Raw genomic sequence first — 20,942 nt, 5'->3', positions numbered from 1 at the left:
TATTAACTGATTTCTGCTCACACAGAGACGGAGAGCTCTCACTTTCCTTTAAGGTCCCTGCTGACTGGTATTGTGAAAGAAGATGGGGGAGGGGAGAGGACACATACATTTTGGGGCTGGAGGGCTAAAGGGTGACTACTGATAACCTCTCTCTGTGTTGAAATGAGGAGACCTGAAGTCTCCAGTGTTTTCCCCTTTGGCAAGGAGAGAACACTCATCCAAGGGCCCGAGGGACGATCTGCATGTTGCTTTATGCTCCTTGACACTTTCCTTTTGTTTCTGTGTGTATAGATGTCATGTGTGCGTGCGTGTTTAATCTATGCCAGGGGCTCAGCCATCTTGACTTTCACTGTAAACTAGGCTTTGATTCAAGCCTCAACACGTTGTGATCATAGCAAGGCTCTTCCGCTACCGAGGTCTTCTCATGTCTGACTTTTTATTGCAGCCTGTGACTGTGGTAGAAGCCCCCCCCTTTCTCCCTTCCTCCCTGACACAGAGGGAGGGTTTGACCAATTACCAGCAGCTGTTGCTCATTTCACAATAGTCCCGCCCATGCTGTGCCAGGCTCGAGTGTAGTCTGTGCTACAGTTTACTTAGTTAAAGAAGACTTCTGGGCGTAGAGGATTTTCTACTGTCACTACTCTACTGCTTAGTACAGGACTGCCACTAAAGAAGACTAGTCACAGGTGAGGGGATATGGGGACATCTTAATACTTTTCTATGTTTAGTATTCTGTTGAGACGGGAAGAGATTTCTCAGAGTAGCGACTTGCTGTTTCTGTGAGGATGGTGTAGTCATGACTTGTTACTGAGCATAATGTATTCAACCTTGACAAAGACCATTAAAAGTTTGCTGTGCTTTTTTTCTCCCCCACTTTTGGGATAATCAAAAATACTTTTAGGAAATAAATCAAAGGGGGTGAGGTATTTTATTATCATTATTAAACAAAATTGAACAAAAATCTTGACGTTGCTACCAACTATCAAATCAATATTCAAGACCTTTTAAGGGTTTTTAAGGTTTGTCTCTATTCTCCAGTAAATGTCAAAGTTTTTACAGAGATGTTGAACAGGGCTAATAATGAGGACCTAGGTGTTCCTTCCATTCCCTAGGCATCAATCTTCTGTGTTTGTTTGAAGATAAAGTCAGGAAAAGTACATCATTGCCATCTGTGTTACAGCAGTTTGATACATTTGCACGGATGTATTCATTTGTTATGTTTTAATGATGGAGCATAACTAAGAGACTTAAGTAGGCTAGTTGGTTAAAGATAAAAAGTTTTCCACTCTACTGTCTTTACCCTGTCATTGTAGTCAGCGTGACGTGTGGGAGTATGGTCACATGGACATCAAATCAAATGTTGTTTGTCATTTGTGCCGAATACAACAGGTGTAGTTACCGTGAAATGCTTACTTTACAAGCCATTAACCAACAATACAGTTCAACAAATGGAGTTAAGAAAATAGTAAATAAATTAAAGAATAAAATAAAAAAAATGCCAATGCCTCATCTCTACCAGAGTAACTGAGTTTCAGATCGTTCCTTATGGTTTGTCACAGGGAAGGGAAATGAGAGCGTCTGCTAAATGAGAAGGAAAAACATTGGACGTGCCCCAAATAACACTCTACTGCACTACCTTTGACCAGGGCCCTTAGAGTAGTGATGTCATTCTGGTTTCATGTTTTTGCCATGACCCTCTTGTTCTTCTCTGGTTGAGGATTGAGCAGGGTTGTCAGAAATTATACATTTGGCAGTGACTCTGCCCAGTGGTGTAAAAATACTTTAAACTACAACTTTAAACCTCTTAAAGATCTACCCCTTTTTGTCAATTTTTCCCTAAAATGACATACCCAAATCTAACTGCCTGTAGCTCAGGCATTGAAGCAAGGATGTGCATATTTTTGATACCATTTGAAAGGAAACACTTTGAAGTTTGTGGAAAAGTGAAAGTAATGTAGGAGAATATAACCACACACAAAGTGGAATACATTTTTTTTACACACTATTTACAATTACAGTATTTAGAACACCCTCTACACAAGATTGTGCTGCTGGTTCCAAGTCTATTTCTGCTGTGAAGCACTTTTCATCCTCTACTTGTAGGCTGGCTGGGTATTCACACCTCCTAGATGCCCGGGCGGGGGTTTGTTGTGGAGCCAGAGAGAGCAGTAGTCAGACTAAGTGGGGATGGAGGACTTGAATGTTGTCTCTTTGAAGTCAGTCTTTACCACTATTGAAGATTTTATTTTAATCAGTAAGAACTCTTTTATTACTTATTTATTTATTGAACCTTTTATTTTAGCAATACATCAAATAAACCACACATCTATAAACATGTATTGGTAAGATGGCGCCGGAGAGAACGGCAGACTTTTACGTGCCCCCAGCCAATTGTTTTTTTGTTTATTTGCTTTTAACTTATTTTTTAAATTATTTTGTACATAATGTTGCCGCTACCGTCTCTTATGACCGTAAGAACTTCTAGACATCAGGACTGTGATTACTCACCACGGACTAGGAGAATCCTCTTTTTCCTTTCACGACTCTGACGATCCCCAGGCAAAGGATACACTGCTTCCTCAGGATCAGGCCACAATCCCTGCGTGAAGAGGAGGCGGGGAAAGACGGGGTGAAGGTCGGGCTGCCTTCTGAGAGTTCGTAGGCGTTCAAATAATCCCCCACTTCCTTTCATTCTGCTAGCAAAGGTGCAATCTTTGGACAATAAAATTGGCGAGTTAGGCGGAAGATTAAACTACCAACGGGACATTAAAAACTGTAACATCTTATGCTTCACGGAGTCATGATGGACGACGACAACATCAACATACAGTTGGCTGGTTATACGATGTACCAGCAGGATAGAACAGCGACATCTGTTAACACAAGGGGTGGCGGTCTATGTATTTTTGTACAACAACAGTTGGTGCACAATATCTAAGGAAGTCTCAAGCTATTGCTCGCCTGAGGTAGAGTATCTCATGATAAGCTGTAGACCACACTACCTATCGAGAGTCTTTATCTGTATTCTTTGTAGCTGTTTAATATCACCACAGTCAGAGGCTGGCACTAATAGAGCATTGAATGAGCTGTATTCCGCCATAAGCAAACAAGAAAACACTCACCCGGAGACTTTAATGTAGGGAAACTTAAATCTGTTTGACCAAATTTTTATTAGCATGTTAAATGTGCAACCAGACGGAAAATAACTCTGGACCACCTATACTCCACGCACAGAGACTCATATAAAGATCTCCCTCGCAACTAATTCCTGCTTACAAGCAAAAATTAAAGCAGGAAGCATCAGTGACTAGATCAATAAAAAAGTAGTCAGAGGAAGCAGATGCTAAGCTACAGGACTATTTTTCTAGCACAGACTGGAATATGTTCTGGGATTCCTCCGATGGCGTTGAGGAGTACACCACATTAGTCAATGGCTTCATCAGTAAGTGCATCGATGACGGCGTCCCCACAGTGACTGTACGTACATACCCCAACCAGAAGCCATGGATTACAGGCAGCATCCACACTGAGCTAAAGGATAGGGCTGCCGCTTTCAAGGAGCGGGACTCTAACCCGCAAGCTTATGAGAAATCCCGCTACGCCCTCTGACGAATCATCAAACAGGCAAAGCAAACAGGCATCGTCGGATGTGGCCATTAGACTACAAAAGGGAAACACAGCCAAGAGCTGCCCAGTGACACGAGCCTACCAGAGGAGCTAAACTACTTCTGTGCTCGCTTCAAGGCAAATAACACTGAAACATTCATGAGAGAACCAGCTGTTCCGGACAACTGTGTGATTATGCTTTCCACAGCAGATGTGAGACCTTTTAAACAGGTCAACATTCACAAGGCCGCAGGGTCAGACGGATTACCAGGATGTGTACTGCGAGCGTGCACTGACCAACTGGCAAGTGTCTTCACTGAAATGTTCAACCTCTCCCTGTCCGAGTCTGTAATACCAACATGTTTTAAGCCAACCACCATAGTCCCTGTGCCCAAGAACACTAAGATAACCTGCCTGAATGACTACTGACCCATAGCACTCACGCCTGTAGCCATGAAGTTCCTTTAAAGGCTGGTCATGGCTCACATCAACACCATCATCCCAGAAACCCTAGATCCACTCCAATTTGCATACCGCCCCAACAGATCCACAGTTGATGCAATCTCCATTGCACTCCACACTGCCCTTTCCCACATGGACAAAAGTAACACCTATGTGTATATGCTATTCATTGACCTCAGCGTCCAACACCATAGTCCCCTCAAAGCTCATCACTAACCTAAGGTCCCTGGGACTTAAAAAACTCCCTCTGCAACTGGATCGTGGACTTCCTGACGGGGCGCCCCCAGGTGGTAAGGGTAGGTAACAACACATCTGCCACACTGATCCTCAACACAGGGGCCCCTCGGGTGCGTGCTTAGTCCCCTCCTGTACTCCCTGTTCACTCATGACTGCACAGCCAGGCACGACTCCAACACCATCATTACATTTACAGATCACAACACAGTGGTAGGCCTAATCACGAACAATGATGAGACAGCCTATAGGGAGGAGGTCAGAGACCTGGCCGTGTGGTGCCAAGGCAACAGCCTCTCCCTCAACATGATCAAGACAAAGGAGATGGTTGTGGACTACAGGAAAAGGAGGACCAAGCACGCCTCCATTCTCATCAACGTGGCTGTAGTGGAGCAGGTTGAGAGCTTCAAGTTCCTTGGTGTCCACATCACCAACAAACTAACATGGTCCAAGCACACCAAGACAGTTGTGAAGATGGCACGACAAAACCTCTTCCCCCTCAGGAGACTGAAAAGATTTGGCATGGGTCCTCAGATCCTCAAAAGGTTCTACAGCTGCACCATCGAGAGCATTCTGACTGGTTGAATCACTGCCTGGTATGGCAACTGCTCGGCCTCCGTCCGCAAGGCACTACAGAGGGTGGTGTGAATGGCCCCAGTGATGTACTGGGCCGATCTTCCTTCCATCCAAGACCTCTATACCAGGCGGTGTCAGAGGAAGGCTCAAAAAACTCCAGCCACCCCAGTCATAGACTGTTATCTCTGCTACCGCACAGCAAGTGGTACCGGAGCGCCAAGTGTAGGTCCAAGAGGCTTTTAATCAGCTTCCACCCCCAAGCCATAAGACTCCTGAACATTTAGTTAACTGGCTACCCAGTCTATTTGCAGTACCCCCTCTTTACACCACTGCTACTCTCTGTTGTCATCTATGCATAGTCACTTTAGTCACTTTTCTACCTACATGTCCATACTACCTCAACTAACCGGTGCCCCCGCACATTGGCTCTGTATCGGTACCCCCCTATATATAGTTTCTCTATTGTTATTTCACTGGTGGTCTTTAATTACTTGTTACTTTTATCTGTATTTTTTAAACTGCATTGTTGGTTAGGGGCTCGTAAGTATTTCACTGTATTCAGCACATGTGACTAATAACATTTTATTTTATATTATATGGAGAACACTGGTGAAGTGTACCAATTCTATATATTTTTAAAATTAAGTATATTTTAGCAATTACATTTACTTTTGGTATTTAAGTATATTTAAAAACAAATAATTTTAGACTTTTACTCAAGTAGTATTTTACTGGGTGAATTTTACTTTTGCTTGGGCCATTTTCTATTAAGGTATCTTAACTTTTACTCAAGTATCACAATTGTGTACTTTTCCCACCACTGACTCTACCAGCACTGTGTTCGAAACGGTTGTGGTCAGATGAGGGCTTAGCCTATTCAGTTCCTGTACCATGATGCATCAGGGGCCATTGCAATAAACGGGCCAAGGTAAATACCCGATCCAACCTGTCCCTATAATCAGAGGGATATGAAAGAGAAGGGTGACCCTGTATTATGTGGACAGATGTCTATTTAAAAGAGGTTATTGGGAGCAACTCTGGTGAGTTTCTTTCTCTCTGTTTCTCTCTCTCAAGTGAAATCACCATTACACTCACAAAAGTTCAAAAGGAAAAGCGACATTTCAAATGTCATATTATGGCTACTATATACAGTGTTGTAATGACGTACAAAAGGGAAAATATATCAACATAAATATGAGTTGTATTCACAATGGTGTTTGTTCTTCACTGGTTTCTCTCTCTGTCCGTCTCTCTCTCTGTCTGTTTCTCCCCTGTTGCTCTTCTGTCTCTGTCTTTTTCTTCAGACTGTCGTGGGGTGAGAGGGGCCCCGGAGCAGAGACCCTCTGGACTCATTTACAGTCAAATCCACCCCTGGCCCTCATCTCTTTTCCCATTGCTCCCCTGAAAAACCTAAACGTCCTCCTCAGAAGGACATCAGCGACTCCCCTCCACCCCTCTACTCCCTCATCCTCCTCCCCCTCTGCCTAGTTCCCATGTTCCTCCTCCGGGGAGGTTGGAGAGCAGGGGGCACACACGTGGCCAGCTGCCCAGGCTCGGGGCCACGGTGACAGACATGGGGCTCAAGAGGAGAATGGGGCTGTGCTTCCTGGGTGTCATCTCCCTGCTGGTCATCTACATGCTGTGTTTGAGCCTGGAGATCACCGTCCCCTGGCGCATGGTCAACCTGAACCTGTCACACTTCCCTGGTCTTGGGTACACACAGGAACCAAACAGGTAAATAAACAACAATGCACCATTGACCCAGCTGAATATACTATGTGCTCTGACAGTTTTTCTCCCTGTTTCCTGAAATTCATCCTAGTCATTTCCCTTGGTTTGCATAATGAGCAGCCATACAGAGGGAAATGGCGGAGATCATGGAGAATAAACTGCTCCATGGTTTTCTCTAACCACTACGTTCTTCCTGCAAGTCGTATCATTGTGGTTTTCACAATGGAGCCACACAGCAGCACAAGCTAGACAAAATGGATGAAGAGAATGAAGGGAAAAAAACATTCTGGTGTTCTTTCAGAGGCAGTAGTCTCTCTGAGTCTAGACATGTGAAATGTTAGGCTGGTAGTAATGGGTGAGCGATAGTCCCGTTTTAAAAGCATGGGGGTGCAGATAAGATGCATTACGAGAGCGACTCTCTCTGTGTGTCTCTGTTTCTCTCTGAGAGGTCTATTTCAGAGACTAAATGACACGTTTGAGAGGTTTGAGCTTCAACAGGTCTGTCATTTTAAGCTGCCGCCTGCCTGCTTAACGTAGCCCTTGGGTTTGACTTAGCAACAGTGGGCAGTGCTTTTATATAAATGCCTGAGTCTCCAAACAACCCTGCTGTGCTTATCCTTCTTAGTTCCAAACTGTGGCTCTCCAAATGCAGGAGTCGATGTGTAGCTTGCTGTAATAAGAAAGGCCAGTAAATGACAGACATTTGCATTTCAAATTTTTTTGTCACCTTTTGATCTCAGGTTTACCATCATCTGATTGGGTTTATTACATCGTTTTTTAAAATTAATATAAAACTAATTTTAATTGTCACATGCTTCGTAGACAAGTGGTGTAGACTAACAGTGAAATGCTTACTTATGGGCCATTCCCAACAATGCACATGTGAAGAATGCAAAATATAACCAAACATAGTAACATGAGAAATACATATTCAATGAGTAACAATAACTTGGCTATATATAAGGGGTACCAGTAGTGAGACGACCTGCAGGGGTACGGGGTAATTGAGGTAGATACAGTATGGATACAAATGCAGGTGTAAAGTGACTAGGCAACAGGATAGATAATAAACAGTAGCAGCAATGTGTGTGTGTGTGTGTGTGTTGGAGTGTCAGTGGCCAAAAGTATTTGGACACCCCTTTAAATTAGTGGATACTTTTGGCTATGTAGCGTGAGTGTGTGTGGGTAGAGCTCAGTGTGTGTGGGTAGAGCTCAGTGTGTGTGGGTAGAGCTCAGTGTGTGTGGGTAGAGCTCAGTGTGTGTGGGTAGAGCTCAGTGTGTGTGGGTAGAGCTCAGTGTGTGTGGGTAGAGCTCAGTGTGTGTGGGTAGAGCTCAGTGTGTGTGGGTAGAGCTCAGTGTGTGTGGGTAGAGCTCAGTGTGTGTGGGTAGAGCTCAGTGTGTGTGCATAGTCAAAAATAATTGGTGCAGAAAGGGTCAATGCAGATAGTCTGGGTAGCTATTTGCTTAACTATTTTAGTAGTCTTATGGCTTGGGGGCCTTTTGGTTCCAGACTTAGTGCTCCGGCACCGTTTGCCATGCGGTAGAAGAGAGAACAGTTTATGACTTGGGTGACTGGAGTCTTTGACAGTTTTTAGGGCCTTCCACAGACAAGGCCTGGTATAGAGGCCCGGAATGGCAAGGAGTTCAGCCACAATGATGTACTGAGCCACACACATTACCCTCTGTAGCGCCTTGCAGTCAAATGCAGAGCAGTTGCCACACTAAGCTGTGACGCAGCCAGTCAAGACGCTTTCAATTGTGCAGCTGTGTAACTTTTTGAGTATCTGAGGGCCCATGACACATCTTTTTAGCCTCCTGAGGGGGAAGAGGCGTTGTCGTGCCTTCTTCACAACTGTGTTGATGTGTGTGGACCATGATAATTCCTTAGCGATGTGGACACCGAGGAACTTGAAGCTCTTCGACCCATTCCACTTCAGATGTGTCAATGTAAATGGGGGCGTGTTCGGCCCTCCATTTCCTGTTGTCCACGATAGGCACCTTTGTCGTGCTGACGTTGATTGAGAGGTTGTTGTCCTGGCACCACACTGCCAGGTCTCTGACCTCCTCCCTATAGGCTGTCTCATCGTCATTGATGATCAGGCCCAGCACCATCGTGTTTTCGCCAAACTTGATGATGGTGTTGGAGTCTTTGTTCCGATGTTCCTTTCTGCTGAGACTGGATTCTTCTGGATCCGATTGGTTGTCCAGAGTGGCCAATCAGTGTTGAGCAGCACCATGGTTACCTGAGGCTTCAGCTGCTAGTGCCAGATGGGCCTTTCTGTTTATGGATTATATAGTATTATTAAACAGGTGGTTCGAGCCGTGTCATATATCATGTTTATGACAAAAAAATGACGTTACCAGTTTACACGGAGTGCCTGGATACAGCCTTCAGCTGTGGTATATTGGCCATATACCACAAACACCAGAATACCTAATAAGGCACCATGGTGTTTTTGGTATATGGCCAATATACCACGTCTAACGGCTGTGTTGGGGATATGGGGAAGGGGAATACTGTAATATTTACTATAGTTTAAAAAACAGTCTTGTTACTAGAAGACCTGTGCTTGTAATAATAATAATAATAATAATATATAATAATAATAATAATAATAATATATAATATAATATATAATAATAATAATAATAATAATAATATATGCCATTTAGCAGACGCTTTTATCCAAAGCGACTTACAGTCATGTGTGCATACATTCTACGTATGGGTGGTCCCGGGGATCGAACCCACTACCCTGGCGTTACAAGCGCCATGCTCTACCAACTGAGCTACAGAAGGATTGTGAAAAGTAAGCTGTCTTTCTACAGCAAAAATAAATGTTACAAACTGATTCAGTATGTGATTTGTTTCCATTATTAGTAGCAGGATATGGTTAACTTGGAGTAAGCCAATGATACCTTCTATGATCACACACAGCGTTAGTAACCACAACAATTGCACATTGTTACACTGACCAGTAGAGTTGGTGTAACAATCCCTTTCTGCTCCAGGTTTGACCATTGCCGTGTTGTTTTGTCTTACACTAGGTCACATGACTCTGAGGACTCTATTGACGGCAACACACCGTCAGATAGTTTGGACAGCCTACACATTGGTTCAACACCAACAACACATTTCAGGCTAAAGGTACAGTCCACATCCCCTGTCGGAGTCAGACCCTCAATGAAACCTGGAGCCAGGGTCAGGACTACCAAGGGTCAAAATATTAAAGGTGCTCTCCTCTCCAATTCAACCAAACCAACAGAGCCACCTTTCATTGGAGACAGTTACTACAGCGAAGTCGCCCCACCTCAAACCGTGAGTTGAAGTTCCCCTTTCTGAGCTGTTCCTGTTCTTTCACTTGATCTGCTTGGTGTGATCGTGGCCTACTTTAGAGACCTTAGAAGGGGTTGGAGGAAGTGCTGAGGGTTGCACTTTCAGTCGTATGGGTGGCTATGCATGCTGTAATTAGGAAAATGGATACTCAGTCAGATTACATGGTTGATACTCGAGGAAACAAACAGATTATACAACCCAAAACGTATTTCATACAGCTATTTGATACGCTTTGGGCCTCTCCGTGTTACATTGTGTGGAAATAGGCCAGTTGTATTGTCACGTCTTTATATACTACAGCCTTGAAGCTGATGTTAATGGAATGATTTCATATTCTACAAGGACGTTAGGTGCACGTGCGTGGGCGGGCGTGTGTGTGAGTGGATTCATTTCCAGTAAATAACGGGTGGTGTTCTTTTTTGCCCACGTACCATGACAGGATATGAAGTCATATTACACATTCTCCCAGACTGTTTTCTTTGCTCTAACAGCTTTGTGTCAACTCCATAGAACAGTGTTGTAGCGTCATCCCATAAGCTACCAAGAAAAAGACGGACAAAATAAAGTTTTTACTCAAGACTTTCTTATAACATTGAACATTTCATATGAACCATTGCTGAGGTTTAAAAGCAAAACAGTCACTTCAGTTCCAGGATGTCTGCTTCCATTGATTACTGTTATTTGTCTTGTTAATGTGGACATAAAATGATGGTTGCAAAAGAGAGGAACTACTGGTGTTTTCTATATGGTGTTTTCTCTAAGAGTGTTTGTTTATGGTGTCTGGCATAAGACCGATCCACCCGTACGGACAGACAGCAGACGATAAAGGAATGCCATATGGTTCAGTTCCATCGCCAACACTCTGCTGCCCATGCACATCCTACTTGACTCCATAACGCATGTCATAAGTTACTTGACAAAATAAATGATGCAATTAACTGAATTAAAATGAGTTATTGCTGACATTTTAATTAGATAATTGTAGTGCAATGTTTTTTTATTGAGAACAAACAGAGGGTTTGGGGATGATACAGTGAGGTTGCATCCCAAAATATCTCTCTATTCCCTACATAGTGCACTACTTTTGACTAGAGCCATATGTCTATAGCAAATAGGGTGCCATTTAGAATGTAGTCAATGAGTTTTCCACGTGTTCTTCATAAACGCTATGTCTCTCCCCAAGAATTATAATTCTCCACATCCCTCTAGTCATAATGCAGCTCTTCCACTGTAGAACGTTAAATTACAAGATACAGTTAATTACTTCCATTGAGAGTCATACAATTTATGCTGTTGCAAAGTCTGTCAACTGGAAAAAATATTGCTGGTGCTGTTATGTGCTGCTATGTAATGATAACATGAATTTGAGTTGTGACTGTGTTTTGGTGTTGTGTCCCTTACTATAAAACTAAAACACAAGAAGTGTATAGTCTCACAGTAGGAATGCAGATTTAGGTTCAGTTTAGCCTTTTAGATCATAATGCATCAGATTACATGGACAGGTTTAAAGATGGTCTGAGATGAACTCATAATGGATTCAACCCTGGGGCGGCAGGGTAGCCTAGTGGTTAGAGTGTTGGACTAGTAACCGGAAGGTTGCGAGTTCAAACCCCCGAGCTGAAAAGGTACAAATCTGTTGTTCTGCCCCATGAACAGGCAGTTAACCCACTGTTCCTAGGCCGTCATTGAAAATAAGAATTTGTTCTTAACTGACTTGCCTGGTTAAATAAATGTAAAATAAAATTAAAATAAACAGGAACTTTCAGAGTCTTCAATAAGAAGACTGTTTTTTTCCCCCCTGCAGGACTGTCCAAATAGTATTCGTAGCAGGGTTCCCCTGACAGACTTTGGGGTGAGGTATCTGGGCAGGATCCCTGTCCTCCAGTGGGCCAAGCATGCCACTCCAGAACAGTACCAGCGCCTCCAAGTGTACCCAGGGGCTCACGGCTGGGGAAACCTTGATATTGACAGTAAGTGCTTTCAATACATTGTTGACATGTGACCGTTGTTTCAATGCATTACTTCACACCAATGCTTGGACAAGTCATGTTAATATTAATAGTTACCGCAACGACTACAAATAATATAGTTACACAACATTGGCTACAGTAAGACAGACAGTCAGACAGTTGGCGTTAATGTGGGTGACTAACACACAACGTGGCCATTGTCTAACTGCAGAGCCCTTTGCTCCATGGCCTACACAATAAAGATTGTACATGGGTTCAGAGATAGGACATTACAACCCTTTATGGTCAGTCAATAGGACATCTGTACCTCTTTACAAAGTTTGGGTTCACTTAGAAATGTCCTTGTTTCGGAAAGAAAAAATATGTTTTTGTCCATTTTTAAAGTAACATCAAATTGATCAGAAATACAGTGTAGACGTTGTTAATGTTGTAAATGACTATTGTAGCTGGAAACGGCAGATTTATTTTATGGAATATATACATAGGCGTACAGAGGCCCATTATCAGCAACCATCACATTGTGTTAGCTAATCCAAGTTTATCATTTTAAAGGCTAATTGATCATTAGAAAACCCTTTTGCAATTTAATTAAAGAAGCAATAAACATGGCCTTCTTTAGACTAGTTGAGTATCTGGAACATCAGCATTTGTGGGTTCGATTACAGGCTCAAAATGGTCAGAAACATTCTTCTGAAACTCGTCAGTCTTCTTGTTCTGAGAAATGAAGGCTATTCCATGTGAGAAATTGCCAAGAAACTGAAGATGTCGTGCAAAAATGTGTACTACTCACTTCACAGAACATTGCAAACGGGCTCTAACCAGAATAGAAAGAGGAGCGGGAGGCCCCGGTGCACAACTGAGCAAGTACATTAGTGTCTAGTTTGAGAAACAGACACCTCACAAGTCCTCAACTGGCAGCTTCATTAAATAGTACCCACAAAACACCAATCTCAACATCAACAGTGAAGAGGCGACTCTAGGATGCTGGCCTTCTAGGCAGAGTTCTTCTGTCCAGTGTCTGTGTTCTTTTGCCCATCTTCGTCTTTTCTTTTAATTGGCCAGTCTGAGAGATGGATTTTTTTTTGCAACTCTGCCCCTAGAAGGCCAGCATTCCAGAGTCGCCTCCTCACTGTTGACGTAGATACTGGTGTTTTGTGGGTACTATTTAATGAAGCTGCCAGTTGAGGACTTGTGAGGCGTCTGTTTCTGTTTCTTGTGAGGCATCTGTACATGCAAATCTCTTAGCTCAGATCTAGAAGAGTAAATGATGGAATTGTTCCACTGTGTTCACCCCATAGACTGTACAAATAAAGATTTACCCCCACCTTGCCTCAGGCCCCATCTGGTGTTTCGCAGCTATTGGGAGAACAAGACACGTTCAGTTGAGTGTGTAAGAATCGTCCATTGGGTGATTTGCATTAGGTAAAGATCTTTGGCAGAGATCCATAGATTGGCTCCCTTTATGAATATATTTTTTTATTACTTTGGAATGCATTTATTGCTGTGAGCAAGGCTTTTTATTTGGGACTGTGTGGGGATTAAACCTGCCAATAATTCTAAAATGATTCTCAGAGGTCTTTGTAAAAAAGGAAAATGAAAATGAAATGTTTTTTTCTTTTGTTGTGCAAACAGCTCTGGTGTCGACCCTGTCTGTTCTCAACACATCGGCCAACTGGCACATGTTTGATGACTGGGATCGTCGTCGCAACGGCTCGCAGTGTGTCTGCTGTGCTGTCGTGGGCAACGGAGGGATTCTGAAGGATTCTAAGAAGGGCCGGGAGATTGACCAACATGACTATGTCTTCAGGTGAGAGACGCCTTTTTCATCCTTGTTTAGTCTTGACTTCCTCAATAGCCTATGAACGAGGTTAGGTTTTTAAAAATGTTCATTCTACAGGTACCTTGTAATGAGCATTACCACATTAATGTGACAGTTGGCATTTTGTCAATCAGGATGGTCCATTCAAGGGCTCCTCAAGAGTCTGTAGATTACAATGAGGCATGTATCTGGTTGCTGTGGTTACCAAAGGGTCTAAGTGGTCATTTCTTTTCCAACGGTCATTGACAGTGTTCATGTTCATTCATGCTACTGTTCTAATTGGTCATTGACAATTTTCCTGTGTTCTAATTGGTCATTGACAGTGTTCTGTTCCGTACCTCTGTTGTGATTCCAGGACCAACGGCGCTGTGATTAAGGGCTTTGAGCAGGATGTGGGCTCTAGAACATCCCTCTACACGTTCTCCACCAACACCCTCCGTAACTCCATGAAGAGCTACGCCGGAGCAGGCTACAGAGGACCCCCGCTCTCTGAGGTGAGACCTTACATGATGTTGATGGTTCATGATCAAATTGACTCACTGGGAATAAACATTGTTTGTGGAATAAAATGTATTAATTCACTTATTAATCCATCCATTATTTTAATTAATTCAAAAACAAAACTCTTTATAATCTGATTGTATTCACCCCCCCCCCCAGGAGACTAGGTATGTCTTCCTGCCAGACCATGACAGAGATTACCTGCTGATGAAAGCAGCCGCCACCCACACTCCAGTAGAGAGAGGGCCAGAGAAGAGCAAAACGTAAGAGGTGGCATGGGTTCACATCCATGGATTTCCTTCCCCACACAGCATCCATGTGGACTGCCACTGTAATTGAACATCCTCAATGTCCCCCAACTATTCCTTCTTTATTTACAAATGTGTCTTGTATACCGTTAGCCATATTGATATATCTTTGTGCAGCTTGTGAATAGAGACCTTTATTATTTTTTTCTACCTCAGGCCACCCACATACTTTGGAAAAAATGTGAGTGTAGAAAAGTTCAAGATGTACCATCCAGATTTCATACGTTACATCAGAAACAGGTGAGTAAAAGAGGGGATCTCTTTGCAAGAGACATCTCAGTGCAAGAGACATCAATACAGTCCCTTGTTCAAATCCAGACTGTATCACATCCGGCCGTGATTGGGAGTCCCATAGGGTGGTCCACAATTGGCCCAGCGTCATCCGGGTTTGGCCGGTGTAGGCCGTCATTGTAAATAAGAATTTGTTCTTAACTGACTTGCCTACTTAAATAATAATCTTCAGGATAGTTGTTGTGACTCATCAGAATCACACCAGAGCTCTGATTACACACACCTGGACTTATAATATCCTTTTGAAATGTGAAACTCAAGTGTTTTGGGTGGCTAGAACAAGCACTCTTCTCACAATGGCTAAATAGGGTCATCTGATGAGGAGGTGGTTCAAAATATATATGAAACTAACTCACCATGCGTGTCGTGTGCCAGTGCCATGTAATTCAAATGATATCTAAATGAATGAACCGTATCAGGCTTCCATCAGGATATAGTGTGACTCTGTTTTGGTGGATACTGAAAAGGATAAGTGTTGTATATCGTTAGCTCTCCTCACAACAAGTAAAAGGTGGTAGCTCGGAGTGGTCTGTCCAACACCTTTTCTCCAACAAGGGCATTTTAGGATAGAATAGGATCAAATCCTGGCCAGTCCTCTTCTGGCTGTGCTGGGTGGAGATTATAACAGAACATGGCCGAGATGTTCAAATGTTCATAAATGACCAGCATGGTCAAATAATAATCACAGGCAGAACAGTTGAAACTGGAGCAGCAGCACGGCCAGGTGGACTGGGGACAGTAAGGAGTCATCATGTTAGGTAGTCCTGAGGCGTGGTCCTAGGGCTCAGGTCCTCCGAGAGAGAGAAAGAAAGAGAGAAAGAGAGAATTAGAGGGAGCATACTTAAATTCACACAGGACACCGGATAGGACAGGAGAAGTACTACAGATATAACAAACTGACCCTAGCCCCCCGACACATAAACTACTGCAGCATAAATACTGGAGGCTGAGACAGGAGGGGTCAGGAGACATTGTGGCCCCATCCGATGACACCCCCTAACAGGGCCAAACAGGAAGGATATAACCCCACCCACTTTGCCAAAGCACAGCCCCCACACCACTAGATCAACTTTATTGTACCTGAGAATATTTTCTCTGACACTATTTTAATATTTAATTTGAAGTAAATATGTGCACCTGCAGTGTGGTTGTTAAATGTTTTTATGTTCTGTGTAGGTTCCTCCGAGGCCATGCCATGCAGACCAAATACAAAAACATATACCGTCCATCAACAGGTGCTGTGATGCTGCTGGCTGCTATGCACACCTGTGACCAGGTACAGTAAAAGCTGTAGTGTACAGTGAAAGCTGTAGTGTACAGTGAAAGCTGTAGTGTACAGTAATATATGTAGTGTACAGTAATAGCTGTAGTGTACAGTAAAAGCTGTAGTGTACAGTAAAAGAGGTAGTGTACTGTAAAAGCTGTAGTGTAGTGTAAAATCTGTAGTGTACAGTGAAAGCTGTAGTGTACAGTAAAAGCTGTAGTGTACTGTAAAAGCTGTAGTGTACAGTGAAAGCTGTAGTGTACAGTGAAAGCTGTAGTGTACAGTGAAAGCTGTAGTGTACAGTAAGATATGTAGTGTACAGTAAAAGCTGTAGTGTACAGTGAAAGCTGTAGTGTACAGTAAAAGCTGTAGTGTACAGTAAAAGCTGTAGTGTACAGTAAAAGCTGTAGTGTACAGTAAGATATGTAGTGTACAGTAAAAGCTGAGTAAACTCTGATTGCCAGTCACGGTGAAAAAAAGTTAAACTCCCTTTACTGTCAATGGATTTTTCTGTAAAAGATGGGTAAACTGTTTGGCAAAATAAAAAGGTGGATAAACTGCATTTTTACCCTCCACTACACCGTTGATTACGACTCCCTGGACATGACTGCACTTACCTTACGGATTGACAGTAGTTACTCTGGCCCTGATATCCTTCGATTAGACATGCAGGATGCCGCTCAGATCCCTAATGAAAGCAAAGGTCCATAAGGTAATCATTGTGCTTGAGTTGTGAAACACTTGACAACAAGACGGTGACTGCACCAACTAACCCATCCCCCCCTTTTCCTCTCTCTCTCTGTCTCTCTCTCTCGCTCTCTGTCTGTGTGCATGTTGAAAACAGGTGAGCGCATATGGCTTCATGACTCCAGACTATAAAAACTACTCTGACCACTACTATGACAGCAGATATCACCCTGTGGGTTTCTTCATCAACCATGACCTGAAGATGGAGATGACACTGTGGCAGCAGCTCCACCAGGCAGGACTCATCACGCTCTACATGCACCAGTGATCTCAGGAACTAACTCACCCCAGGTCACTATGGCAACGACCACATTCATGACATACGTCTATGGTAATGACTCCGTCTCCACCACTGGCTCCCAAGGTTTGCCAACCCCCAGTAAACTAACTTAGTGTTAGTTGCAACTACAAGATTTATAGAAAAATTACTCCACGTCTGACTTCGTCATCGCCTGCCATGTTGGAGGTTAGCCAATACTTCTGAGAAAATGGTCTCCGTGGAGATGGGCTTAGCCTATCCTCTTGAGAAGTCTCTAAAAGGGTGGAGGCAGGTTGCCAGTCATAGACTGTTGCTGACACTTGCTGAGTTACCAGGAAAACTGACAGATTCTTTTCATTCTGGGAAAAGATAGTTTTGGACTGTGCAGCTGAAGATTTTATCAATGGCCCTGATTTTGGACATATTTTACCAAATAATATTTATTAGCCTTTTAATTTTTTTGTTGTTTAATATTACCCCCTTTTCTCCCCAATTCCATGGTATCCAATTGTTAGTAGTTTCTATCTTCTCTCATCGCTACAACTCCCATACAGGCTCGGGAGAGACGAAGGTCGAAAGCCATGCGTCCTCCAAAACTCAACCCAACCAAGCCGCACTGCTTCTTAACACAGCGCTCATCCAACCCGGGAGTCAGCCGCACCAATGTGTCGGAGGAAACACTGTGCACCTCGCGACCTGGTTAGTGTGCACTACACCCAGCCCGCCACAGGAGTAGAGACAAGGAAATCCCTACCGTCCAAACTCTCCCTAACCCAGACGACGCTAGGCCAATTTTGCGTCGCCCCACGGACCTCCCGGTTGCGGCCAGCTGCGACAGAGCCTGGGTGCGAACCCAGAGTCTCTGGTGGAACAGCCCTAGACCACTGCGACACCCGCGAGGCCCCTTTTATTAGCCTTTACTATCTTAAGACCTTTTTTAGTATTTTTAAACCATTTCAGACAATCAGCTTTTGTGGGTCTTAGTCAGACATATGTTTCAAAGATCATACCCCCAAGACATGCTAACCTCCCCTGTTATTGGTAATGGTTAGAGGTTAGATCATACCCCCAAGACATGCTAACCTCCCCTGTTATTGGTAATGGTTAGAGGTTAGATCATACCCCCAAGACATGCTAACTTCTTCTGTTATTGGTAATGGTGAGAGGTTAGCATGTATGATCTGTGACCCTCCCTCTACCTTTCTCACTCATCATTATTCACAATCCATTCAGGATTTTCTGTAATCATGGTAGCACCCACATGAATGTAGAAGTGTTTAGAAACATATGCTATTCTTATTTATAATAAAAGTGACTCTATTGGGCACAAAATAATCTGAAACACTACTAAACTAACTGCAAATGCATCCAACAAGTTTGTAGAGTCACAAGCTTGATGTCGTCATGGGAACAAATATTAAACTTTTACCACTTTATTTATAATAATCTTTAGAGTTGTCAATAATTTTTACCACTACCTTTTTGAGAGATAAAAAGTATTACTTGTTAAACAAAATCTGAGCAATTGTAAATATAAAATATAATTCCCCCATTTTTTTGCATTCATTATAGATCCGTATTTTTATTATTTATTTTACACAGTTGTTATTGCTCATCTTTTTTTAAGGGTGTCAGTAATTTCAGACCCCACTGTATGTTGACAAGAGATAGGGCTGTTGCTGCTGGGCGGGCCACCTACTTAAAATACCCTCTACCCTCCCTCACTGCCCTAAATTATTTCGTGCAGCACTGCCGGCAGTAGTCATGGTCTATTCTGATAATTAGTCAGATTATTTTGACATGATATTACTATGTTTCTGTGTGGAGTCAGTGTAGTAGTGGGTCAAAAGACAACTCAAGTGTTTGACCAAAGCAGAGTTAAGGGGAGAAGATTTTAAAAAATGTAAGCCAACATTTTTATTTTTTATGAAATATGTTTTTAAAATGTATTTTACTTTCATACATGTTTCCTTATTAATATGAGAGAGCAATGCTACATAGACAAGAACTGTATTTTTTTTCAAACTACCACCAGTGTGTTCCTTAATGTGAATCTCAATCTTTTGTCTGCAAAATAAGTTGTTGTTGGGGTAACTGGGGAAACTATTTGAAGTGAAGGAAGATGTTTCCACAACAACTCCAAAAGGACACTTTGTCAGTGGCCTTTCTCCTCGGGCACTCGCTCCCAGAACATGAATGGATGTTTCCAAGGATCTCCTGGAGAATTGGAGTATGTGTGGCTGGACTAGACAATAGAGCACCTGGACTCTTCTCAAAGCTAGCTCAGGGCTGGATTCGTTAGGCACCAACCAGAAGAAAATTGACTGAAAAAAGGAAGGACTACTTCAACTCCTCCAATAAGAAACATTTCTTTTAGTTTTCCGTTGCAAAGCATTTTGCTATGCTGTACCCTAATGAGCATGCCCCAGAATGAATAGTGACAATAGTCACAGAAGTATCATTGTTTCTGCTGAATATTGATGCCTGATGAATGAGGTCATTCAGGACCTGAGAAGAACATTAGATTAATCTGGTCACTGTGACCAAAGATATTGATCTCTGACTGAGACTTTGCATGGTCACCTCCACATGGGAAGTGGACATGCATGTGGAAAATGGTAACACCTACCAAGGCTCACTCAAAATGTGCACAAACTATATGTGGAGCAGGGTAAAGAAACCAAAGACCCTACAACAGAATCAATGAATTAGCTTATTTGACATGTTTGTTGTATGTCTTTTTAGAATAACAATCCTTTAACAATGACATTAAATGTTTCCGGCTTTCCTCTACGGAAGACTCACATCAGACACAAGTTTTTAATGTGTACAGAAGATGTGGTAAACTTGTTTGTTGTTGATGGAGTTAACAGGGGGAATTGGATTGAGGGAGTTCCTCCATAACGCCACTTTTAGCGTGGACGTGTTTAATGTAATAGAAATCTCTAAAGAAATTGAGAATTAAAGTTTGTCTTGTATTTCTATTTTGATAGAATGTCATGTTAATAATCTGAACATAATTAATGCACCTCCAAAGTAGGCAATAGTGTTAATAGGTTGTTAGGAACAGCAGATTAGGAACACACACCACCATCGAGCAGTTTTGTATGAAGGTTTTAACAGCCTGTACAGTGCCCTCAAAGTATCCACACCCCTTGACTTCCACATGTTGTGTTACAAAGGAGGATTAAAATAGATTTAGTCAACAATCTACACAAAATACTTTGATGTGGAAGAAAAATGTGAACATTTGTTTAAAAAATATATACAAAATAATGCACTAATGTATCTTGATTGGATAAGTATTCAACCCCCTGAGTCTGTTAGAATCACCTTTGGCAGTGATTACCCCTGTGAGTCTACAAAAGTCTCTAAGAGCTTTCCTCACCTGGATTGTGCAATATTTGCCCATTTTTATTATTTTCTAAATTCTTCAAGCTCTGTCAAATTGATTGTTTATCATTGCTGACAACCATTTTCAGGTCTTTCCATAGATTTTCAAGCCAATTTAAGTCAAAACTGTAACTCGGCCACTCAGGAACATTCACTGTCTTCTTGGTAAGCAACCAGTGTAGATTTGGCCTTGTGTTTTAGGTTATTTTCCTGCTGAAAGGTGATTTCATATCCCAGTGTCTGATGGAAAGCAGACTGAACCAGATTTTCCTCTAGGATTTTGCCTGTGCTTAGCTACATTCCGTTTATTTTTTTTTATCATGAAAAACTCCCCATTCCTTAACGATTACAAGCATACACATAATTTCATGCAGCCACCACTATGCTTGAAAATATGGAGAGCGGTACTCAGTAATGTATTGAATTTGTCCCAAACATAACAGT

At 42.6% G+C, this 20,942-nt stretch overlaps 1 protein-coding gene across 1 annotated transcript; it reads left to right on the top strand.

Annotated features, from left to right (window-relative positions):
- The first annotated feature begins 553 nt into the window (after window positions 1-553).
- LOC124038469 (alpha-N-acetylgalactosaminide alpha-2,6-sialyltransferase 2-like) lies at window positions 554-20,089 on the top strand. Its single transcript, XM_046354388.1, has 10 exons — window positions 554-686; window positions 6,183-6,612; window positions 9,658-9,928; window positions 11,751-11,916; window positions 13,549-13,723; window positions 14,091-14,229; window positions 14,396-14,499; window positions 14,701-14,784; window positions 16,012-16,111; window positions 16,944-20,089. The coding sequence occupies exons 2-10, from the start codon at window positions 6,452-6,454 to the stop codon at window positions 17,112-17,114; spliced, it is 1,371 nt and encodes a 456-aa protein (XP_046210344.1). The 5' UTR covers window positions 554-686; window positions 6,183-6,451; the 3' UTR covers window positions 17,115-20,089.
- Window positions 20,090-20,942: the final 853 nt, after the last annotated feature.

The sequence above is a fragment of the Oncorhynchus gorbuscha genome, linkage group LG06 (assembly GCF_021184085.1).
Source record: "Oncorhynchus gorbuscha isolate QuinsamMale2020 ecotype Even-year linkage group LG06, OgorEven_v1.0, whole genome shotgun sequence".
Lineage (NCBI taxonomy): Eukaryota > Metazoa > Chordata > Actinopteri > Salmoniformes > Salmonidae > Oncorhynchus > Oncorhynchus gorbuscha.
Note: the sequence above shows the minus strand (reverse complement) of the source record. Positions and strands in the feature narration are given on the sequence as shown.